The sequence below is a fragment of the Rattus norvegicus genome, chromosome 7 (assembly GCF_036323735.1).
Source record: "Rattus norvegicus strain BN/NHsdMcwi chromosome 7, GRCr8, whole genome shotgun sequence".
Taxonomy (NCBI): Eukaryota; Metazoa; Chordata; class Mammalia; order Rodentia; family Muridae; genus Rattus; species Rattus norvegicus.
Window position 1 is genome coordinate 66,695,214 of NC_086025.1, and position 26,122 is coordinate 66,721,335.

The following is a 26,122-nucleotide window of genomic DNA, read 5'->3' on the forward strand; positions in this document are numbered from 1 at the left end:
AGACACAAATTATTTTCCAACTACTATTTTGGAGGTGATATCTGTCCCTTTTCCAAAGTATGCATCATTGGTAACTTCTAAGTAGAATTCATGGGAAAGTATTTGGCAAGTCACAGGCCTGACATGTTTATCTTGTTAGCTGTCAACATGAGTGAGGACGCACGTTGAATGCCATCATTCCGCCTGAACCCAGAAAAGCTTTTGTTCAAGAAGTCTGACAGAATAGATAATTTCCCATGTGACTTGCCAGATTTGTATTAATCTTTGGTTCAGGAGCTTGTCATGATTGACCTTATATAAACCTCCGATGACCCAGGTGACTAGACACACCACACACTGAGGGGCTGCCAGCACAGTCCTGCCAGGGGGTATTATAGAGCAGCAATCAGGCCTGCATCCAGATTTTTACCTGTCCTTTAGTATCTAATTAACTTTAAAGAGCCATCAAAAGTCAGTCAGACCTTACTACAAATACAAGTGAAAAGGGGCTACTTTTCGATATTCTTAGAGACTTCTGTTCACTTTTCCACATAGTCAGAACAAACTTTGAAGTGACTTCAAATAGTCAATCCATAGATTCTGGGGCACAAATACTATAAGAGCTGCAGACCATTCTGTCAGCTCTGTGTAGCTGTCATCTCTGTCAGCAACTTAGCCACCGGAGATGGTGGCTCCAATGAGACCCACCTTTTCCTTCCTTAGGACTCCACATTCAATTGAATTCCCATATTTATTGAACAGCTTGTTCATGCCTAGAGAGGAACTGAACCAGATGCCCACATTCCTCTCTTTCTTCAAATGGATAAAATCTAGGAAATTCGGATCACAGAGATGAGAATCATGCTGTGCATCTAAGAATAATTTTGGAGAAAAGGCTGCTGTTCAGTTACTGAGAATATCCATCTAAAACTCTAAGCAAGCATCACCTTAATCAATTTGAACCAATAGAGCTGGTGAGGCTTTTTTTTTTACTTTTTGGCTTACTGAGCAAGGTTCCTGATCATTCTATTTCATTATAGAATGATCTACTGGCCTACATGGAACATTTTCTTTCATGTAACATTGATTTCTTAAAAACTGAATATCATGCCCAGCTATAAGACATCATGAATACAAGAGAAACAGAAAGAGACAATGGACAGTTGCTTCTATCAAACCAAGCAACTTCTAGTTCACTGGAATCCAGAGAGAGTTCATCTACTGCACTGAACCTCTGGCCATATCCCATGTCACTGGTCAGATCTATGACTTCCAAACTATCTCATTCATTTCTCACAGACTTAAGTTTGCTGCAGCCTGCATCCCAGAGAAAGTATTCCAGATATCTAGTTTTTATCATGTCTATTCAGTTTTTAACTAATCTACCCACCAAATCTTCTCCTCACTCCTACAATTTGGACAAGGGAAAGCATCTGATTTATTACTTCTAACTATTCGCCATTCATTCGTTATCATTGTGGAGATGGATAAAGCTCACAAACTCTATACGACCAGCAGATGTGTAAAACCACAACTACAGAACCATGTGGCAAACACCAGAATGAAGGCAAGCTTTGGGTTGGCATTTGTTTCCTCGTGCCAGTGACTTGCATGTGTTTTCCCCTCTGAAATTAGCATAGCTAAGATCTACAGAGTACTCAGTATGTCAGAATAATGTGTAGTTTGAGGCTGAATGAGGCAGCTACTTCTCAGCCTTTTGTGTCAGTTTCTTCACAGATCTTTGAAGTGTCTCAACACAGCAGGCATGAATGGACAACAACTCAGCTTTTATAGTATCTGCTACTCTACCCCAGCACTACTAGCCATTAGATGGTTAAGGAGGTGGTGGTGTTTCCTACTTAAAATCTGAAAACTCCTATTTGTCTCAAGGTTCTGCCAGAGAAAATTGGAAGCTCTAGTACTCTGAGGCCAGGAATGGACTGAAATTTACATTCTCTCTACTAACCTCTCTCTGTGTGTCTCTGACATATATGTTCGAGTGTTGGGTTGAGAGGATAGGGGGTACCAACTTCTGGCATAAGTATCTGTGGCAAAGGGCTGTCCTCACCTCACCCCAACCAACTGTATTCAACTTTGGTAATAACAGTGAAGGTATCCTATATTGGGCGCTGCCTTAAGCATTGATGGGTTATTTTAAGGTTTTTTTGTTTTGTTTTGTTTTGGGTTTTTTTGGTTTTTTTTAGCAGAATGAGATTTACGTGAGGCTGAATTGTAAGTGATGATTTGGTGAAAGAAACCTCAAGGTAACTCAGCATTCAATCTGTGGCACTGTTATCGCTAGCTGATTTTAGCTAGGTTTATAATAAAATTTAGGAACAAATCTTAAAACAGAAAAGTTTGAAAAACATAGAGTTTTCATGGAAAAGAGGTGCATGTGAAATGAGATCAAGGAAAGGAGAGCAACTAAACAGTTGAAAGTCACTTAAGTTTCTAAAAGCCAAGAATTTACATTTAGAAAATAAAAAAGATGCGATTAAACCATGAGGCATTACAGGAGTTGACTGGGTCCCACCTATCGCAGGTTCAAAGGGATAGAGTTTTAACTCTTTTAAGAGGGCTTTGGGACAGAGCCATGAGGTTCCCTGCTCACAAGGTACCACTTAGGGAAATGTTTCCCATGAATTCAGTTACCCATGCACAGAGAGGCCACTGCCATTGTTCAAGGGAGTATCAGACTTTGACATCATCCACATGATAAAAATTTTGTAGACATAAAAATTTCCATCCAGACTTCTAAGGACATCAAGACATATTTGCTGTCTTAGTCGCTAAACAATGCAGACATAATCTAGCAAAGTCAGAGTGATTGTAGGTAGCCCTTGAGATGCCAATGTATAAAGCTGTGGGAGGAAAGTTGTAGGCGCAGTGGAAGATGCAGAGGAAGTTAGGATTGCCAAGAATCTGAAACATTTGCCAAGGAAAGACGTGGGCAGCTAGAGAAGCCAGACCAAGAAAGAGTGGGCTGATAATTGGTAATGAAGGCAGTGTTGCCTAAGCCCTTGGGAGCTCATGTCATACCACCAGTTTCCCCAGATGCCATATAAGGAGGTCCAGGATTTAGTGTTTGCACTGTCTTGAGTTTGCTCTTGCTTGGGTCTTGGGCCTCATTTCCAGATTCCACTTTTCTCTTTATGAATAGCAATATTTACACTGTGGTATCATGTGTTTGAGGGATATAACTTTTTTCTTCCCTTTTATAGCAAGTGCTCATGGCAACAAGTCTTTCCTGAATCTCAGAGGAGACTTTAAACTGGGCTTTTGAACAATATTAAAATTCTTAAAACCTTGTGTTCTCTTGGACATAGATGAATTACATGTGCATCATGAGACTCACAAAAGCATTTGGAGTGGTGGGCAGAATGTTGTGGCTTAAGGAAAAATGTTTGGGAGTCAGGTTGGCAGAGAATGGATTTGTGATGCCAATATTAATTGTCAGTTGATTAGTAGCAGGGAGGGTAGCAAATTCACTTTCAGGTGAATCTGTAAAACTGTTCCCAGCATGCATTAATAAGAGAATGGATTAACCCCATCCTGGATGTCGGCAGCGGCAACCCATTCACTCCCAAGGGGAATACAAGGAATAAAGAGCAATAGGTCACAGCATAAGCATTTCCTCTTATTGCTTCCCTGATGCCATCTGGTGAGGAATCTCATCTTCCTCATGTTCCCAACACAATGAAGACCTGCCCAAGCCCATGGAGCCAAATGACAATGCACTCAAACCATTCACATTTTTCTTTAAAAAGAACAGAACATCTCATCTGTCCCCTGCAAGTAACTAGTGTTCCCATCTGATCTGTCCTAAGAATATGGCTCTTGTGCCAATGCTGTCTATCTTGTACAGATGACTACTATGCTCAGGCCATCTGCCCTCTGCCCAGTAACTATTTTCTTTAGCCCAACTATTCTCTACAAAATACTCCTGTCACTATGTCATTTGTCCTCTTCAGGAAGGCTTTTTTCCTCAACTATTGTCTGAAGGTAACTGTTGTTGCTACAGCATCTGTCACATACAGGCAACTGTTGTCCCCATTCCTCTGTGCTCTTTTGGGTAATTGTCCTTCACCAAACTACACTGTCTTCTAATATCTCTTTTTATGACTCTGAGCTAACCCTCAACCAACAATGGAATAGAAAGGGCTCATCCTACAGAAAAGTGTTTGTGCTTCAGGAAAAGTGAACTCAACAAAAAAAAAAAAAGAATTCTGAAGCATTCATGACTGGATTTATATTTTATTATACTTTTCTGAAAGCACAGTAGAAATGGACAGGAAAGTATGGAGCCAGTTATAAAGATACTAATAAGGAACTGAATACTTTTCAACTTATATATTGTCTATGAACTAAACTAAACCAATCTTGATAATTCCCTTTAGGCAGATGACATAGCCTAGAAGTTGATTCAATGTGCCCTAGACAAGTTGTGCCCTTCAGCCTATAGAAAATAGTAACAGTTTGAACTAAACGAAGATAAATAGATCCTGATATCTATCAATGAGATCTTATTTTAAAATAGAGTTTGCATTTGGGGAAGATGGCTCCATCAATAAAGTACACGATGGGCAAACCTCAGGACCTGAGCTTAGTCTTCAGCATCTACATAAAGTCAGGCACGACTGTGAATGTTTATAATCCCAACACTGAAAATGTGATAAGAAGAAGACTCTTGGGCTGGCTGGCTAGCTGGTCTATTAGGAGGGACCTGTCTCAAAAGAAAGCAAAGTAGAGAGTAATTGAAAATGATATGATACTAGATGGATGTCTGGTTTCCCACCCTACCCCACACACACCAGGGTTTTGCAATGTAATGAACTTAAGGTCATGATTTATTAGGTAGGCCCTACATTTAATTGCTGGTGTTCTCAGGAAGAAGGAAACAGAGATCAGAAAGATAATGTAGCAAGCTAAACAATTCCAGTGAAATGCCAACAGAAGAAGCTGAGATAGATCATGGATTATGCCCAGAACTTCCGAGGCAGGGTAGACTTGGTGATAACTTGTTTTCGAGAACTACAAGAGGCCAGTGTGTGTCATTCTAAGTTAGGAAGTGTAGAATAAAAAGCTAACATAAAAGTCAACAATTTCAGAACATTAATGTTACTAGAACTGTCAGGTGAGGAAGCTAAAGTTCAGAGCTATGGAATGACTTCCAGAACTCTACCTAGAGTCCATGGCCAGCCCCATAGATTTTAACTGGTGATCCTCTAGGCAGTTTCTGACATTGTGTCTCCATTTTGTTGTGTTTGGTAAAAAGATAAAGAGGGGGCTGGAGAGATGGTTCAGAAGTTAAGAGCACTGACTTTCAGCTCTTCCAGAGGTCCTGAGTTCAAATCCCAGCAATCACATGGTGGCTCACAACCATCTGTAATGGGATCTGATGCCCTCTTCTGGTGTGTCTGAAGGCAGCTACAGTGTACTCATATATAATAAATAAATCTTTATTAAAAAAAGATAAAGAGAGGAATATGTTTTGGTTGGAGGTAAAGTCAAGTATAGGGGAAGAGGGGTCCCTCAGTGGGCCCATGCTGAAGCATCCCTTCTCCTTGAGGGACTATCCACACAACTGTATAGTGTAGAATAGAGTTTATTTAGAATATGCAAAGGGGAGTTGAGAGGGTAGTAGTGGCAGAGAAAGCCAGAGAGAGAGAGAGAGAGAGAGAGAGAGAGAGAGAGAGAGAGAGAGAGAGAGGGAGAGGGAGAGAAGAGAAGAGAAGAGAAGAGAAGAGAAGAGAAGAGAAGAGAAGAGAAGAGAAGAGAAGAGAAGAGAAGAGAAGAGAAGAGAAGAGGAGTAGAGAAGAAAGACTGGCCATGAGCATATGGGTGGGTGGAATAGGGAGTGAAGGAGAAGGGACAAAAGGACAAAATGGGAGCAGGAAGGTAAGAACAAGAGAGAGCAGAGGGGGCAAGTAGTCCCTTCTATAGTGAGTTAGGCATACCTGGCTATTGCCAAGTAACTGTGGGGTGGAGCGTAGACAAAATGCTAACACATTTGACATCATGTTTTTTGATCTTATTAGAAGAGATATTTCTATCCACCTTGTCAAACTTCATGGAATCATTTCTTTCTCCACTTATCCAGTCTACCCACTACCTGCCTGGCCAGAACCCAGCTAGACACTGATCCAGGGATATCAAGCCAGATACCTGCCAAGTATGGCTCACCCCTGGAATTGAGGGATCACTCTAGCTGAAGGATCCATACCAAAGCAAGTTTATGACATTTTATGTCTCATTTCCCCAGTACATCCTTGGGGGAAAGAGACCTCTCCATCTTACAAATCTATCTTTTTGTACCCAAGCCAGTACCTGATCCACAGGTATTGTGTAATCTTATTGAGTCTTTTTTTTTTTTACATAATCCCTAAAATGTTCCAGTTCTATGCAGAAAACTAGATCCCACCCAAGGTGAGCCCACACTCTCCTATGTAAAAACATATGATTCAAAAAGATAATGGAAAGTTGCCAGCAGATTGAAGGACTATTCTAAAGGAAAACATTGCATGTCAAGTAAGTTTGAGGTTTGCTTTTTCAAAAACACAGCCAAGCCTATCTCTGCTACAGAACCCAGGATCTCACTATACTCAGAGACATCTGTCTACCAGGAGTTTACACAGCAATCTCAGCCTTGTACACAATGTCTGGCCTGAACCAGATGCCCCTCTTTTTCATGATGAAGGATATTTTGGGTTGCTGGAATATTTCCTTTTGTTTTTTCAGCAGAACATGAGCCAAAGGCATCCTCTTGTGAGCTATAGATCTGTGCCAAGTTGGTTTAGAGCTGCTGACATAGCTGTAAGTGCCACCAATGTATATTAAAATTCCTTTTCTCCCATTTCTGCAATGCCTCGGGGTTCTTTACCAGAGCCCTTTCCCACAGATACCAGGCAGAGGATCTATGGTGCTGTGTGGCAGTCACCTTGGAAACTAGCTGTGCCCAATTCTGAGCACATCCCAAAGACACAGGGACTCTTCCAGCCTACAGAGCAGTTAGGTTGTTTTGATGACATGGAGGGTTATGGAGAAGGAAGACCCTTGAGGCTCCCTTTGGCTCCCACCATTAGAAAGGAGGAGAGTACACCCCAAAAGAACAAGTAGTATGCCCTCTCAGTTGTCACAGGACCAGTGTTTTCTCCAAAGAACATTAACCTGAGTGAAAATCATCACCAGTATTACCTGCCCCATGAAGAGCACAATATATACTCCTCACCCTAGAAACTCTGAGGGCTCCAGAATCACAGGGGATGGACAGAAATATGTTCAATAGAGATGCTGTCCCCGCTCTGAGTCTTGGTGAATGTTTCAAGTTCCACTGATATAAGCAGTCAGATTTCCCTATTCTGTATTGGGACCAACAGCAGCCAGCCCTGCTAGCCTCCTGTTCCCTTTCCCAGCCTCCTAGGAATGCCTCACTCCCTGCTGTTTTTCTACTTAACTTTCCAAGCTCCTCTTGCACCCTTTTGCACACCTAACCTAATGCTCTATCCCCCAATTCAACGGGCCTCAATGGTATTACATAGGCAAGCCCCAGCAGATATGGTCACCAAAGAGGGAAAGGAGGAGAAAATAGAGAAACAAGAGGTCCAAGAAGCCTGAGGAGGAAACAAAGACATTTGGGAACTTGGAAAAATCTTTCATAAAAGCCAGGAAATTATTTAATGGAGCAAGTGTGAGGACATGGGTGGTGGACAAGGTCATAACTGCTAGGAGTCTAGAGAGAGCAAAGTGTGTACCAAGGGTCTTCTCTCCTGCTGCCAGTGGCAGCCAGGTTCTCCACTGAGCTTCTTCCCCAGAACTGAAGCCCAATGTTGCAAACATATAAAAGCCCCTTCCTTCACCCCCTGGACAGGGTCAGTGGAAAAGAGGTGAGATTCTGCAATGCATACAGTAAAGCCAAGTCTAGATATGCATTTGGTAGCTTTCCCAAGCCAGAATCCAAACTTTTCACTCAGCATTCCCCTGAACCAACTTTAGGTTATAGTACCTCCCTCACCTCACCTCAGCTTCCTGAAGAAAATCTCCTCTCCATATTTACTTGTGTCTATCTGACACAAGCCACATTTGCCTTCATTTCATTTGTATGCTTTCCTGGGGGCTACATTTATAATTCTCTGGATTAGTAAATTGCATAATGATTTGGGCAAAACAACAAATCCAAGTAAATTAATTCTGACAAAACCTCAACCAAAAAAATAAATAAAAACAAGTTAGGTGCCTAAATGCAGATTACCATCCTCTAACCCAGATCTGGAGGCCCTTGAAACTTATCTAATGTTCCCAGGTGACAGGACAAAGGTGAGATAAGAATGGTTCTCCCTGTGGCTTGCTCCTTCACTAAAGCTCAGAACAAGGTCCTGGAGCAATGGCATCATTCCACTGGGAGGGATCTTGGTGAAAGACTGTAATTGTGATGAAAATCCCTTTTCAATAGGTTTGCAAGCCATTAAACTAGCCAGAGACTGCTGCGGAGGAGTCCCCAGGTGAGGACAACCAAGAAGCTTTTGAGGCTGTTTTCCTCTGCTGAACATGTAACAGCTCTGGCCATTTGGGATGTTGTGTTTGAGGTTTGGCAGTGAGGTAGCCTTTCATTAAAAGAAAAAAAATACATGTTTGCAGAAAGGGGACTACAACTTAGCATACTCTTTACAGGAAACAAAAGTCTTTGAAGGGATGTTTGCTTCCCTCATTCAGTATAAATAGTTGATTTGTTTATATCTTAATCTTTGATGCTCAAAGAAAAAAAGTCTATCCTCTGAGACTAGGAGCATGCCTTTCAGTGGACCACACTGGTGTAAATAAAAATGAAGGACATGGAGCCAACATTATTTCAAGGAAATAGAGTGTTCTCAATAAACTGGTTTGGATAACCTAGGCTGTTCCTATAGAAACATCTGGTTTTTCACTCAGGTTTTTCTTCCTTTCTCTGCTTTTATATCATGGCTATTAAATTCATCCTTAATGTTCAAAAATGGCATGGGTCTGCACCAGATGGAGTCCTAGAGCTGAAAGGAGTGGTGGACACACCCCTAACCTATCAGCTGTCTCCAACTGATGGCTTGCAAATGAAAACTCTAAAGAAAACTCATTGGGGGAAACAAACCACTCTTAATGGTAGGTTGCATGCCCAGTGGCAGATGGCCAACAGAAAAAGAACTCAACATCATTTTTCAAGGGTTGGTATCACATATACCATTTCAGGGCATGTTATCTGAGAGGAAAAACCTATTTTTAATGAAAAGGAAGAAACAGGAAATACAGTTAGTTGTGATGGCATGGCTTGATAAGAGTAAGGGTGGCATGTGCTGTTTTCTTAGTGCTGTGATAGTATGCCTGTCTAGCCAGCGTAAAGAAGAAGGATTTGTCTCCACTAATAGATTAAATCCACAGTTCACTGTGGGGGTGGCATAACAGACAGCACCAGACTGAGCTATTTCCACAGCCAGAGCAGGAGGCAGCTGCTCACACTAGTGAGAAAAACAGAGCCATGAATGAATGCCGGTGCCCAGTTTGCTTTCTCCCCCCTACCTCTTTTTCTCTTGTTACTCTTTTTATTTAGTCTAGGACCCCAGTTCATGGAATGATGCACCCATACTCAGTCAAACTGCTCCGGAAACACCCCAACAGAGACTCAGGAGTGACCCTAAATTCAGTCAATTTAACAATGAAGATTAAATCACTATAGATCAGTTATTTGATTTCATTGTCAGCTCCAAGAGTTACTTGCTGTTGCTCTCAGGAAGGCCATTTCCTCCTTCAAAACCTATTACCACTAGTGTGGAGCAGGATGGTAATGCATGCTTCATTGCTTAGGGATGGAGATATATATATATATATATATATATATATATATATATATATATATATATGTATATATGTATATATGTATATATGTATATATGTATATATGTATATATGTATATATGTATATATGTATATATGTATATATGTATATATGTATATATGTATATATGTATATATGTATATATGTATATATGTATATATGTATATATGTATATATGTATATATGTATATATGTATATATGTATATATGTATATATGTATATATGTATATATATATAAACATGCATACATACCTATAAGGTGCTTTTCACAAATGCAAGAAAGAAAATAAAGCCAATGTTTGTTGTGTATGAGCTCTTTGCAAATAGACTCTGGCAGTAGCATACAGGGCTTGCTCTCTCTGCACAGTCTTCCTACCTCCACTCCAGTCCAACCAACAGTGACAATCCTAATCCTAATACAAAACAGATAATGTCATTCCCAGTTCTAAACTCTTCCGTTGTTCTCCAATGCAATTGTAATTATACCCAAATCCTTTACCAAGGTCTACAGGGTTCTGCCTAACCTTTTCTCATTCACCTCCAGATGTGGCACCCCAACTCTGACTCCCAGAGTCTTTGGTTCTTTGCGCATGCTCAGTGCCCCTCTATATCAGGGCCTTTATGCATGCATACCACTCTCTCTTCCTAGGAGAGTATTTCTCTTTTGCTAACATGATAAGTTTTCCTCTCTCTTTCCAATTTGCATCCTCTCAGCTATGACTGCTTTCCTAACTAGAGTGTTGTGCAGCATGTGTCCCCACTGACATTCACTCTGGTCTTCAGGACAGCACATAGTGACTCTTCTCAGCTCTCAGTATCACTCCCCTGAAGCCCTTGACAACACATGAACTATCTATCTGCACAATTGCAAACATCTGTTTCCAAGACAGCTTCTTGTTCATTAGAACATCAAATAGACACCGATGCCTCGGTACCTAGAATAACCTGTACATGGTAGGTTCTCAGCAAATGGGTATGCATTGGCTTGCCACCAAGTATACAGAACTCATGACATCCTTTTCCAATCCAATGTCATTAGATAAAAATGAGCTGAGCAAGAATCTCAAATGCCTACCATCATCCACCTCTTGTCCCAGTGCCAGTGTTGATCTGGAAGCTGTAATTGGGTTAATAGGCCATGAATTGGGTGTAACGAATTCCAGAAGGCCAATGGAACCACTAGGAGCTGAGTCTTGACTTTGACTGCTGAGATATACTCCTGCTGACTAAAAGCAGTTAGCTAGTCTCTCTAGAAATGAAATAGCCTAAGGAGAAGTGTATGAGAATGGAATCCAAAGTCTTGAAGAACAATTTATTCTTGTTCATGGTGGGCAGTGATGACAGGTAAGTGGGTATAAAATGTGCTGTCCTCCTTGATGGAATATTTTTAAATTAAGCAAGACAGTTTATAAGAATTACTTGCAGCTTTAAAGAAGAATGGCTGAAATGACATGAACTAACATTACTTCTATACAGCTTATTAGTAAACCTCTCAAAGCAGGCAGAGGCCATTCATTACTTCCTCTCACCTGGTCTGGAGGTTGTAGCTATCTTCAGTCATAACTTTTGATTAACCAATCACAAAGATTTAGGAGTAGGAGATGAGGCATGCTCTGGGCTTTACACATTAAAATAAATAGTCCTAGTAAACTTGGTACTTCCTGTATGATGAGACCTCATTCATTTGTTCATTCATTCACTCCTAAAGAAAACATATTTCTAATGCCTCTTTCACACCATAGACATGTTTCCTACCTTTAATGGCCTCAGGAGTTATTATAGTGGCTATGGGAGAGGGGACCCCAACATGCAATTAGAGAGTTAACTCTGTTCTAATGGAGACATGAACACCATCTTCCAGAAGCTCAGAGACAGGATGGTCAATTCTGCCTTGACAGGACCATTCTCAGGGATCCCATCTGAGATAAGAACACGAGCAAGGGGGGAAAGGAGAAGAAACCTATCTGACTGTGGGAACCAGTCAGATCCCATCTGAAGTCTTGTTCTGTGTTTCAAGACTAATTTCCATGAAAGGACTCATCCTGCCCTGCCCAACATAGAACAAGCAGGGCATGGTAAATCCACAGCAACTCCTTGTTCCCTGAGCAGAAGCTGGAACCTGTGTGTAGCAACAAGCTTCCAAACTCCTCTCGAATGTGAGGTTGTTTTTTCACTGGTGTGTTCATCTTTGTTTTTTGTTAAACATGGTATATTGAATCAAATTTCTAGGATTTAGATTCCTTCAATATGTCGTTCTTGAAGGCACAGAAGAAACTTCTGTAAGGACTTTTTTTCCCAATAACACTGGATTTTTTTAATTAGCAGAGGAAAGAATGTAATCATCAGACCCAAATGTAGAAAGTCAGAAGTTTGTGTTTCATAGATTCCCTATCTCTGAGCGAGACAGGCAACAGGTGTGATGTTTGAAGGAGAATATCTCATTAGGGTTCAGTCCCAACTGGAGGTCCCCTTTGCTTAGGTTTAGGGGCTGTGAACTTGCTAGGGTAAGGGGAAGCATTTGATGTTTCAAAGACGCTAGTCATTGTTGATTTATTCTCTCTGTCTCTGTCTCTGTCTCTCTGTCTCTCTGTCTCTCTGTCTCTCTGTTTCTCTGTCTTTCTCTCTCTCATTCTCTGTCTCTGTCTCTCTCTCTGTCTCTCTCTCTCTCTCTCTCTCTCTCTCTCTCTCTCTCTCTCTCTCTCTCTCTCTCTCTCTCTCTCCAGTTCCCAGTAGGAAGCAGTATTCCTCTGGGAATACAGCATGTGAATACTATCTTGGAAGTGGAGATTCAGCTTTTAGCAAACACCAGACCTGCTGGCGCTTAGAGCTCAGATTTTCTGGACTCATGACTGTGAGAATTAACTTTCTTTTCCTGGACTCATGACTGAGAATTAACTTTCTTTTCCATTTCTTTTTCTTTTGTTTTTTTTTCTTCACTTTTTGAGATTATAATATAATTACAACATGTTTTTCTCTCCTCTATTCTCTTTCAGCCCTCCTACTCATCTCTCCCCAATCTCCTTCAGATTCATGGCATCTTCTTTCATTTTTATTGCATGCATATATATGTATATATTAAATATAACCCACTCAACCCCTAAAAATATAACTTTGTTCTCTTTATAATTTACTCAGCCTTATGTTACAGCAGCAAATAGCACAACAAGAAAGAAGGCTTAAGTAATTTCATCTAGCCCTTCTTGGCCAGGAGTCCTCAGTTATCATTTAGAGTTTATATTTATTTTATGTCATTTGATAACCATGCAATAAATAAAAATAATTATCCTCACCTGGAAAAGACCCAGATGATTTGTCATTTTTCTAAGTACCATACCTAATAGGCAACTAACTAATTCAGAACTTAAATTTAAGTCTTAAACTGCCAGTGTTAAAGCAAGTTTTTGTACAGAAAGAACTACAAAGTCCATAAGAAGTTTCAGGAATTCTATAGAGTAGCCAGAGAGCCCTTCCCTAGTCCCCCCAACCTCAAGTATTCTTTGCTACATACCATCCACTGAATGTCAGAATGAAGAACTAAGTGGGAGTAACCAGTGTTTAGTGCTAATCAGTTTTTGTAGATTTAAGATCACCAGGTATCATATCTCTAGCTGGGAATGCAAAAAATGCAAGCAGATGAAGAGTTTGGCCTGGAAGAAGTTGAATCTCTGGAACAATGGCTCTCAGTCTTGAACATTCAAATGCTAGTGTGCCTTTCTCATCTCTTCAGTTCTGACTGATCAATGTGTTTGTTCTGCGGTTTCAGCCTCAAGGTTTTCTGATGCCCTTTGGAGGTCTCTAGTAGGTGGTCAGGGTTGAATAGTACATCCTTAAAGCCATACCACTGCTAACTGAGAGTTCCTAGGCAAACCCACCCTCTGATCAGAGCCTGGTGTCAAGAGCCGCCCTCTTTCTTAAGACACAGAGGCCAAGGAGCTTGGTTACCTGGCAGGGCCATTAATTACTCTGTGTGTTGACTGCAAAACTTTGAGCTGCGCTTCCCTTTCTAAAATAGTCAATCATCTCCAGACACATCAAAGGAGATTATTATTCTGGTGGCATTGGCTTTGTTTCAGATACCTCTGAAAGAAGCAGTCCCCTTATCTCCAGAATGCTTTCCCAGAAAGCTCAGGCCCTGCTGGGTGAGGTTACTGATGCACAATTTGCCTCCATCACACGTGCATCCTTTTATGAAGCAGGAGGAATTGGCTCATTTTCTTTTCCAGCACTGGGGAAGCAGATTTCTTCCTAAGCTTCCCACAATAGATTGTATTAAATCTTTTCAGTGGGGTTTCCATGGTTATGTGAAAAGAAAATCATACAGTAATTGTTTTAAATAATACGCAAGGTGAACTATAGGGTACATCTAAATTTTTGTTACCTGTGTGCTGTGCCTGTTTACATAGAAATGTTTCCAAAGCAAGTGGAAGGTTTCTGCACTGACTGGAAGTTGCTTGTGCAAGTTCAAATAGATTGAAAACAGCAACCCTCTGAATCCCTGAGCACCCGCAAATGGGAACTACAGTGCTGCGTGGGTGCCAACACTGAGCCTCTCACTGTATAAACAAAGTGTGCTTCCCAACCCTGGTCCTTCATGGGGAAAAAGAGTTGGGTGGATCTTTGCCTAGACCAAGATGCAATCTCAGAGAAACCTCTAGCACAAACTGTTTCCTAGGACCTGGAAACATCTATAAGGGTTGGTTACTGCAATAGTCTGACCCCAGCTAGACCCAAAAAAATGCCATAAACGAGTCCCTGAACTGAAATGAGTCTAGAACTGATCTTCTGAAGCTCAATGACCAACTGACGAGGCTGTTCCAAGTTGCCACACCTCTGGGAAATTCCTGATCTTCATCTATAAAGTGATTTAAAAGAAAAAAAGCAGCTATATAGTTGGATTCTGCATCTCAAGCCAAGAAAAGGTTATGAAGTACATATCCTCAAACTTCTCAAAAGCATACTCAATACAAGCTATAGCTTTATGAAGCAATTTTAACATTGCTGTGTAGCTACACAGAACAATCTCCTCCCCTAATAAGATAAACCTGACAACTGTTGCATGCTTGTGTGATATCCAGATAAATTCCACAAATGCTACCTAAGTGTCACCGAGGTTACTGGAAAATGGGGGGGGGGGACGTGCCCACCCTTAAGGTGCTCTCAGATCAGAAAAACGTTCTTCATCAGTTGCTGCTGATAGCCACTGTACTCAAGTTGTACTTAACCATAGCTAAAGCTCACTGTGTGACAACTCCAGGGAGAAATGGATACTGAGTTAGACTAGACCATAGGTGGTAAAGAAGAACGGTGCTATATTGTCACTGACATAATGTCAATAATGGATTCTTGTTTCATATACTAAATATTCAAATTCCAAGTAAAGACACAAGTTAGTCCAAGGAGAGTCTAAGGCAAAATTCACCCTACCACAGCTGATGCTAATGAGAATCTCAAGTGTGTGGGAAGAGGAAAAAATAGAAAGGAGGAGGCAAAACTTCTCCAGGAATGTATAAAAATCACTTGGCAGACAAGCCCACATTGAAAGCAGCGGGGCAGAGGGCAATTGGCTCTAGTCACTGTCTGCCATTTTGAACTCTGTGATAATTTATTTTAAATTTTCTTTTTTAAAAAATATTTTAGAGTAGGGATAAGAAAAAGTAATAGAACACAGATTAGAAAGGATTCGCCCACGAAAGAAGTCATCTTTAGAGCCAAAACCAAGATATAATTGAGATGCTTTATCCTACACCCAGGGTGCTGTGCACATCCCAGGCCCTAGCAGGAGACATGAAACAGACTGGCAGATTACAGGACCTGGACCTCAGAGTGGGGCAGCTGATGATCTGGAGGCGTTCCTGTCAGCTCCTCCTTGGGTGCCCCTTGCCAGTGACTTCCACCTCAACACACTTGCCAATCCTGAGCCTGTCATTTTATCAAAAATAGTACCTATCCCCACACCCTGCCACTTTCAGAATTTTGTCTGAAGTTAAGACCAGGGTTGGGGCTTTCCCTCTTCACTCCCATGTCACTCACGGTTGTAGTATTTACCCTAAGCCCATACTTCCTGTTCACTAGCCTGTTTTCCCTACTAGATCATGAAGCCTCTGTGAAGGCTATACCCAGATGCATTGTGGCCCCAGAACATAGGAAAAAACATATCTGCAATAAGTTACTCTTAAATGGGTGAATGTCTGAGATCTTAATGTCATTGTAATATTCCATAAATCCTCAGCTAGGGTTCAACCTCACCAAGTTTTACCTCATTTGCCTTGAATTCTAGCACTCCCTTGCTCTTATGCACCTGGACAGGCAGGTGGACCGCCATCACGTGTTCTTGCATCTCTTATGACAAAAAAAAAGGGCCCTTGTGCCTTTAGAAGATTTAGAATCATGGCTCTGCTCTCTGAGCAAGGAAGACCACAAGGTTTCTCTAAGACATGGACAAGGCACCCCATTCTTCATTTTGTCCTCCAAAACTAGACATACTCTGCCTATGTGGCGATGGCAAATGTCACCCATGAAATCAGAGCAACCCTAATTTCAAAGGTCAAGTAGTTGTATTTCTCATGATCCCAGATTTTTCTAGTGACTTGAAAAATCCCCTCCTGGCTGTATAACAAGCCATTTATGCAATTTATGACTTCTGATTTTCTGGGTTAACTGAATTCAGCCAACCCCCTTGGGGTTTTCATAGGTTTATACTCCTATGTCATCTGAGACAACACAAATCCAAACCTAATATTGAGTGGGTCAAGATGGCTCATAAAAGAGCTGGCAAATGGTCCTGGCTGTGGACTGTAAATTCAGGTGAACCATCTACATATGTCTTCTCCATGGGGCTTAGAGTTTTAAAACATGGTACCAGTTCTGAGAGGGAACATTCTGGAGTGGGCATTCCAGAAGACCTAGGCACAATATGCAACACTCCTTATGCCAAAACCTCAGTGGGTGCAGAATATTATTCCACCAAAGTTATTAGAAGTGTGATTCACTATGGCCAGCTTAGAGTCTGAGGGAAAGAATTAGATCCTATCTTTAATAGTAGAAGAGTCTCTATGGTCTTTCATTAAAAATTATAAATCTTGCTGAGGGTATAGAATCATAGTATAGTATTTGCCTAGCATATGTCAAATTTCATATCTGCAACTCAACTCACAATAACACACGGACACACACACACACACACACACACACACACACACAAACTCACACAGAGTTTTGTATGCCTGGTGACTCATTGATATGATCCTGCTCTCAAGGTCATCTTGTTGTCTCTTATAAAAGTATGCATATATAAAAGTCGAAATCTAACATTCTTCTCAGGTTTATGTCCGTAAACTATCTGTTAACTATGTAGTAGTGTTAGGATGTGCAAATGCCAGTATCAGCTGGACTCTCTAAAGCAAACATCCATAGGGAGTGCAGATAGAGAATACTATGTCTCTAGACAGTTTTCTAGGAATGATGAGTCACCAGAAGCAAAGAGGACACCCAGTCCAATAAAGGGCCACAGTGAACAACTGCCTTTCCCCTTTGTGCATTGTTCACAAAGTTATTAAACCATGTCCTACACACTCCTATATTCAATAAGGTAGTCATTCAGTCCTTCTGGAAATAGCCAAAGAGTACTTGAAGAGCAGGGCAGGGCCAATATCTAAACATGGACACTCAACTGAAGCACACTGGAGGGGGCAGCATTTAGGCTGAGTCTGGATCAACAAGAAAAAAAGCCATTTGACTTGTAATAGTCAAGGAAAATGTCTTAATTTCCTGCAGCTATATTAACAGGCTGCTATGAACCAATGAAAATGTATTCTCTCATAGTTCTAGAAGATAACCAAGCTACAGAATCTCTGAAGACTCTAGGGGAGAATGGGTTGCTTGCCTCATCTAAATTTTGGTGGCTGAAGCTGTCCTTCAGGTTGTGGCCATATCAATTCCTATAGTCACTGTACCTATTTATGACTTTTTTGTGTGTGGGCATCTTACAAGGACTGATTTGTCTGCATTTGGAAATCACCTAGGTAACCCAGAATAGGACCTTATTGTCAAGATCCTTATCTTAAGCACACATTTTGCCATATAACATGATTTTTACAGTCCCTAGGAATCAACAGACAGACATGACTTGCAGTGGGGTGAGGGTTGGGTATCCTTCATTCAACCTTCATTCAACTGTGTAGTCAAAGAATACAAAGAACAGCTGGGTTAGGGTCTTCTGAGCCTGGGGAGAGATTTATTTCTCTGATGAGAAGCCATTTGAGGTTTCAGGGAGTAAATACTTGTTGTATGCTATCAAGGTACTCCTGATGCTGAAAAGAATGTATCGGAAGTGGGGTAGGAGGCAAATGGCAGCAGGAAGCCCAAACTGAGGCTTTGCCAATCTGAAAATGTGAGTAAAGGCAAGTCTATCATTCTCAAAGAAACTATTCCTTCATTAAAACCTGTAACATAATACTGCTGGTAAGACAGCAAATTCTACTTCTACAGCCTGTAAAAGGCTCAGTCCTGATCCCGCCTTATTTTACCTCTAGCTGGAGAGACTGAGTTCAGTGATTAACTTCATGCTTTCTCTGGCACAGTATTTGGAGAATTTTTTTAGCTGCTGGCAAGACTTAAGGGCCAGGAATTCAGAATAAATTTGAGAAGTTAAAACACTGGGTTAATGACAGTCAGAAAAACAATAACAGTTCAGCTACATGTACGTGAAAATGTTTGCAATGAGGAACAAGTGGTAGACAACAGACTGAATACTTCCCAGCTTAGCTCCAGTTACTATAACAAAGTGTCATAAACTAAGTTGACTTATCAACAATGGAAACTTACTTTTCATAGTTTTCAAGGCTGTGAGTCTAAGCTCAGAGTGGTTTTCTGCAGACCTGAGACAGGACTATATGAGTGAAAAGAACAGAATTCTTATTAAACTGTAGGCCAAATCTATCTCCCTCATACAGAAACCATCCTCTAATCTCTAATCAAGTACATATATGTCCATAAACTTGAATTAGCTGGCAAAGTTTTACTTCTAAAGCAGATATGGGTTCTACCAGCCATTACCCTGTTTTTGCCTCACCTCTGGTTTTGCTTCATCATAAGGGGACAGGGGAGAGAAGTCCCACATTTCCTAATTGCCCACTTTAGACCAGACATAGCATCTTGTATCTCTATGACAGAGGCAGTTATCCATCTCCAGTATTCCTGTTTCATTCCTCTTCTTTCCAGTCAGTAATGGGACCCTTGGCTTCTTGACTGGTTTGCATAATATACAGAAGAGTGATTTAAATTTCTGTTCCAGATGAATACTGAGAAATATTATAGCAACTATTTCTCAAACATTTTACACCAACTCTTTTTCAAGACATTGACCTAACGCTCTGGTTAAAGTGTGCTGCACTTGTCTTTGTTTCTATTACCTGGCCCCAGATTGCCCTAGGATCTCTTTTGAAGTTATCTTGTGATGATATTCTGGCCCAAAGTGATTTAACAGCTCTGTTCTTCAAAGGCATTCCTGACCTGTTAGAATGCAAAGCCAGAGTTGGGAGAAGCCATCTGGGACTGTGGGATGATATCAGAAATGAAAGTCAGTCATGGTAGAAAACATAATTGAAGGGATCTTCAACACTGGTTTAGAGCATGGAGGAGAAGGAATCTGCTACTTGTACATGAACCAACAGTAACTAGTCACTCTGACATCTAACTCTCACTGGCCCTTAAAGTAAGTCATGTTATCCACACTTTAGCAAATAAACCCCCAAGGTATGGAGAAGTACCTTACATAGTCATTATTGACCAGTGTTTTGAAACCAGTCTTCAACAGTAACTTGGCATTTTCTATACATGATGACTCTATAGGTAAGAATTCTTATCAAGTTCCTATGTTTTACAAGATAATATTAAAACTGTTCCAGAATTTCTAAGATCTGAAGCTTTTAACCTTCTCTTTCATCAAATATACTGATTTTGGACATTCCTATAATCTCTCAGTGTCACTGCTCTGTCTCTGTCTCTGGATGTTTGAGAGAGCTGTGCAAACAGATTTATGTGTTTCCTTTTGGGTCCCTAAAGACATTTATTTACTTTGCATTATAATGGTTCCCTGCAAAAAAAAAATCTTACCTGAGTTACAATTCAATACAAATTCTTCAGCTATCACAGAGAAACAGTATCAAAAGCTCTATTTGTATCTTTTGAAACCTATTTTGTTTGGCACTCCTTGTGAATTGCAATTTTCATGCAATAAATTTCACATAGAATTTAGAGCTAGGAAAAATTTTGAAGCATCTATTCATATAGCACTATTCTCCCCCTGCCTACACTCCCCCCTTTCTCCTATTTACTTTGGACAAATATTGAGAGAATATGAAAACCTGACAATTACTCCTTTGTTTTGTTCCAGAACTCGTAGAATTGAGCTATGTGTTTATGAGTAGTCATGCAGTCACCTCAGATACTAAAATATTTACTTTTCCCTGGGATTTTTCTTTTTCATTCTTGGCTCTGATGCATTTGAGAATACATTTGTGTTATTGCTGTTCAGTTCTAATTTACTTTGTCTTATTTATTAAATAATTTTATTCACTGCTTCCCTTATATACATCATTGGCAGGAAAGAAGGTAACTTGCAAGCCTTCTGACTCCTTAGCTTTTTGGGTGTCATTGTTTTTGTTGTTATTGTTATTATTTAGTTTTTTAGACAGAAATCACTATGTGAATTTGCAGAAATATACCTGCCTCTATTTCCCAAGTGCTAGGTTTAAAGTTGTGGGCCACCACATCCAGCTGCCTTAGCTTTTTTTTTTTTTTCAAAAGGATCTCACAACTGTATACGAAATAGCCTATTCTATAATTTATATGGGGACCAGCAGTAAACTCAATGTTTAGCAAAACTCACATTTCTTTTTGCTGCTTAACAGATCAAAATATCACTCTCAATCTTCAGGTCTCCCAATGGGAAACACACAGCAGCCTGAGATTTCCTACCTACATCACTGACAGATCAAATTGGAGACCACCGTAAAGGGAGCAAGATTTTGCCAGATACTTTTCAGTGATCTCTTCTTCTGCCATGGGCCCATCTGGATCCCAAATACTGGGTAATTTTTGAAAGTCTTGTCACCAGCTACCTGTGGTCCCCAACACCCTTCTTCAAGAATAACAAAGGTACTCATGATGTCTTGGTGTGGTCATCAGTGTGCTCTCCCAGAGGGCAGCAGCATCTTGACCCCTGTAGGAAATTGGGGAATGAAGGATGGCATTCAAGATGGAGGAGGTAAAAAACAGCTGCAGAACAGCAAGGGAAGGAAGAATCCATGGCCTTCCTGGGGTCTGAAATAGATGTTTGTATCAGGTGTCTGTCTGGTGTTTGGTGTCCTGCCTAGCAAAATGCCTGGTAGGTCTACATCTCCATGGTTACACAGCCCAGCTTGTCAAATATTACTGAACTTTCAAGGAGTATGAAAACAGCAGGCAAATTGAGCCTTTTTGCTAGACCAGAAAGTCAATATTGGAATTTTGACTTTCTTTACTCCAGCTCCGAGAAACGGCTGGCCTTGTTGGTGCCAGGGCCTAGCTTTTTTTCCCTCTACAGTGAAAGGACAGACAAGTGATGGCCTATGCTCCTGAAGACTGTTCCTCATCATTGGACATTATAAGATGCTACATGGCTCTGTCATGAAGTCATTACCATGCATTTAAAGCTTTTGCCTCAATATGTTTTACTCCACAGAGGGTGGCTCCTCACAGGTCACCACCCAGCCTCACAGGAGCTATAGTTTGCAAACCACTTGCACTGACTGTTCAGTGAATTCTAAACTTGAAATGACTGTTTGAGAAGAAAGGCAGAAGAAAATTTAGTAACTTGCAGAGTCAGCACCAAAAGGCCACAGCACGAGCTTAAGTTTTTGTCTGCTCTATGACCCAACACACCAATATCAGAACAGCTCGCTTTCTCTCTCTCTCTCTCTCTCTCTCTCTCTCTCTCTCTCTCTCTCTCTCTCTCTCTCTCTCTCTGTGTGTGTGTACACAAATTGTATATAAAAAATCTTTTTCTTGGCAAAGTCAACCCCACTTTTAGTCCTTGTATAAGTGAACAGCTTTGAGTACTGTTGTAAATCCCAGTAGTAAGACTGAGGACCCTGGAATAACATCAGAAAAATCAAACAAACCAGAAGATGATGATTTTTCTGTGTTTGTCTTAAGAGTTTGGAACTCTGGTTGATGGAAACAGCACAATTTAAAATAAAAATATCCAGGCCTAGCCAAGTGACACATCTGGTGAAGGGCAAAGGAGAACACCCACCATTTCATTGCAGTGTCACAAGCACAGGCATCTGGACATGTCTACCCTGGGAAGTTTGGGAAGCACCATTCCAGTAACTCTGTGAGAGCTAGATGATGAATTTCATAACTGAAATCTGGTCCAGAATAAAGTCTGAATGATAGTACAAAGTCATAACAATCAATCCTAATCAAGGACCATTAATCCAACCACTGCTCTGAAGCTGTCCTAGATGATTATCTCCTCATATTTTGATTCTTGGAGCAAAAAACTCTTAAACTCCCTTGAATAATATTATATTAATAGACATGGCCTTGTTAAGTTCAAAGTCAGTCTGGCTGCATAAAGAAACCTTGTCTCAAAAATGCAAAAATAAACAAATGAATGAAAAAGGCATTTTATCAAACATGTAAGGTGCCTAGCTAGAGACACCATTTGTACAATCCTTAAATGTCTGTGGTCACCACGATTCGCTGATACAGACACATAGGCACTGTGTTTAGCTGTACATTCTCCAAGCCTTCCTCTCAAGCTTCCACCCATTGGGTCTGAGTCATGGCATGGGGATTCTCAGTTCAATACATTCAGCATGGGATACTTGTGGGACCACTTGAAAAGCAGGGCAAATGCCTTTTGTCTACGAAGACCCTTAGAGTGAGGGAAAGCATGCGCAAATCATTATAGTCCATTAAGGACAGACTTTGGGAATAGTTTAGTGGATGTGGCCATGTAGTCCAGGCTACATTGTTATGAAGACACCTGAAACAACTTAAAAGAAGGATGGTTTGGGCTCCCAGTTCAGACACTTCAGGCCATTGTCCACAAGTTTCACTGTGTTGCTGCTTCGAGAAGGCAGCCTGTCAGGCAACAGAAGCATTTGATAGAGGATGCCAATCACCTCACTGTGACTAGTTTGCAAGAGCAGACAGGAAGGGAGCAAGGCAAAGTACACCCTTTAAAGATACATCCCAAGTGACCCACTTCTTCCAACCAGGCCCCTGCTTCTAAAATTCCATTCATTGACAACTTATCAATGGACTAACCTATGAATGAGGCCAGTGTCCTAATTACTCAATCACCTATCAATGACTGTATCCTCTGTATGTGAACCAAACCTTCAATATCATTTTGGAGAAAATACCTTCCACAAACCAGAACAGTGGTAAAAACAAAGAAACAAGCAAGAACAATAGGTAATCAAGTTCTTACTCCATGGACAATGCTGAGCCAAGTGCTTTACTGGCCTTCTTTCCTCTAATCAATCCATCTCCTTCCCTAGGAGACACAGAAGAGATTCCCAAACTACTAAAGCATTATCATTAAGAACAGACATCATTACAGTATATGAAACACATCAAGGTTTCTCAAAATAGCAGTTACAATTAACATCTATTTCCTGAAAAAACATATTTTATCAAGAAGCTGTCTGGTCAATTTCCTTTGCTGGGTTTATAGTAGCCAGCAAGAGCCACTGTCTTGCCGTTTAGTGTTTTGGAAGGCTTCCTGGGAGCCTTGGAGAGGTACAAGCTTGAAGCAAGAAAATGTCAAGGTCCAGGTGTGTGATGCCCCATTTCTGCTTCTCTTCACTGTTTGCAGCACTCTTCCCATAGTCTCTACTTGCTGGGCTGAAAACTGGGGTGGTATGATGCTACACACAGTGACCAGTTGTATATTGCCTCAAAGCCAGTCACCTGTACCCAAAGCCTACCTTTGAAGGTCCATTCCAATTTCCTAAAGGGAAGACTCCAGTTGTCTGAGCTTATACAGGGCAGGTAAAGTTCTTTTGCGCTCTAGTTCATCATTTGCTCACAATATGTAAACTTTTCACAGAAAGTAACTCATTAAAGGCTGAGGAGGTGTTCACAATAGGCTCTTGCTGCAACTGCTGTGAATTCTATAGTTCTTAAATTAAATTTTGTTTTATGTTTCTCAGAAGGCTTTGGAAATGCTTCAAAGATTGAGGTGCTGGGTATACGTCTGCTTCTTGGCCTTCTATAACAACCCCTCTGTCCTCCTGACCCAAGGCCCACACATTAGGGCTAACATTTTAAAAGAAGCAGAGAAAGCAGATGATTTTTGGGAGTCCCAGCTCGCTCTGGCCACGTCTTTGGAAAGGAAAGACAGAGAACACTTCACCAGTCACAAGTAATTACATGGAGAATGTCTTAGAGTTTCCATTGCTGCAAAGAGACACTATGACCAAGGCAACTCTTATAAAGGACATTTAATTGTTGCTGGGTTACTGGTTCTGAGGTTTGGTTCAATATCATCAAGGTTGGAACGTGGCAGTGCCCAGGTAGGCATGGTGCAGGAGGAGCTGAAAGTTCTACATCTTGATCTGAAGGCCTCTAGAAGAAGACTGGCTCCCATATAGCTAGGAGAAGGGTCTCAAAGCCCACCCCCATAGTGACATACCTCCTCCAACAAGGTCACACCTACTCTAACAAGGCCAGACCTACTCCAATAAGCCCATGCCTCCTAATAGCGCCACTCCCTGGGCCAAGCCTATTCAAACCACCATAGGGAAAAACAAACTTCTTTCCCCAAATTTCCCTTAGGACTTTCCCAAGGACCAACTCCTCCCTCTCTCAACTACCTTGGAGTAGCCATGGACACCGTGGCTAGTAGTCATGTCTCAGCCTTCACTGATAGTCTACTACCTATTTCCTGGTAGTTCCAAACTATGGGAGACTAATAAACTGTAATGAATGAACAGACAGTGCTGTAGTAATATGGAGCTCTCTGGTTGTGTGCTATTCATGATAATTTGAGTTGGGTAGACCAGAGGGCCTCATCTGTATAACTAGCAGATAAAATCCTGATTTAAAAAAAAAGCACTATCTTGTTACTTAAGGAACAGCATATAATTAAGAGGGCTGTTGATCCTAATGAAGTGATATTGCCATGGTGAACCAAACAGCACTTCTGGACAAAAGAATGCTTCCTGCTTGAATGGATGTTGCTACAAGCCAAGGAGCCACTTTGATTAGGAGAAAGTTAAAGAATGAGCTTTTCTAATGAAGAAGTCTGACCTGGATATAGAGCTGGACCTAAGAGACATCAAGTATTAGATTCTGCATTCAGGATCCACTGGCTATGAGGAAGGCACAAAGGGTATCAGGGCTCTATCTACTCCACATTTGCAATTCTTATGGTGGGTACATAAGGGAGCAAGTCCAGAGACTTCCACAAGGAAAGAACCAGAAAATTGCAAGCTGACACAGTATATAAATTAAAATACAGCTGCAAACCTTGGGCTTCCTTCAAGAAATTTCAAGGGATTGTCATTTTTATTTCTACTCTGAAGGTATCAGTGAATTTACACAAGTGCCAAATCATTTCTAATATGTGTGTTTTAGGACCTCTCATAAGTAAACAACTATTGTAACCAGTCAGAGAAAAAGCAAAGCTCTCCAAGTGCCAAAGCTACGGTCCAACTCTGGCTCTGTTTCTCCAAAAGTTGTGGGATTGGGATACATTACTTGAACCCTTTTTAGCTTTCAAAGATCACAGGGAAAAGGGTGGTTCCTCACTGGGTGGCAGTGAAGCTCAAGTGAAATGTCCAAGCCCCTCACAAATACCAGGGTACTGTGTAGCATAGAAAGTTCCTAAGAAATATTACTCAGCTATCAAAAACAATGACCTTATGAAATTCGTAGGCAAATGGTTGGAACTGGAAAATATCATCCTAAGTGAGGTAACCCAATCACAGAAAAACACACATGGTATGCACTCATTGATAAGTGGATATTAGCCCAAATGCTTGAATTACCCTAGATGCCTAGAACAAATGAAACTCAAGACGGATGATCAAAATGTGAATGCTTCACTCCTTCTTTAAAAGGGGAATAAGAATACCCATGGCAGGGAATAGAGAGGCAAAGATTAAAACAGAGACAGAAGGAACACCCATTCAGAGCCTGCCCCACACATATACAGCCATCCAATTAGACAAGATAGATGAAGCAAAGAAGTGCAGGCCGACAGGAGCCGGATGTAGATCGCTCCT

At 41.0% G+C, this 26,122-nt stretch overlaps 1 protein-coding gene across 1 annotated transcript in view; it reads left to right on the top strand.

The window, feature by feature from the left end:
* The window catches only part of Cpq (carboxypeptidase Q), a 570,217-nt gene extending 546,241 nt beyond the window's left edge, over positions 1–23,976 (top strand). The window contains exon 8 of the mRNA XM_039079808.2: positions 20,776–23,976. Within this exon, the coding sequence (XP_038935736.1) occupies positions 20,776–20,828 (53 nt within the window). The 3' untranslated portion in view covers positions 20,829–23,976. The remainder of the gene's footprint in view (positions 1–20,775) is intronic.
* The last annotated feature ends 2,146 nt before the right edge of the window (positions 23,977–26,122 follow it).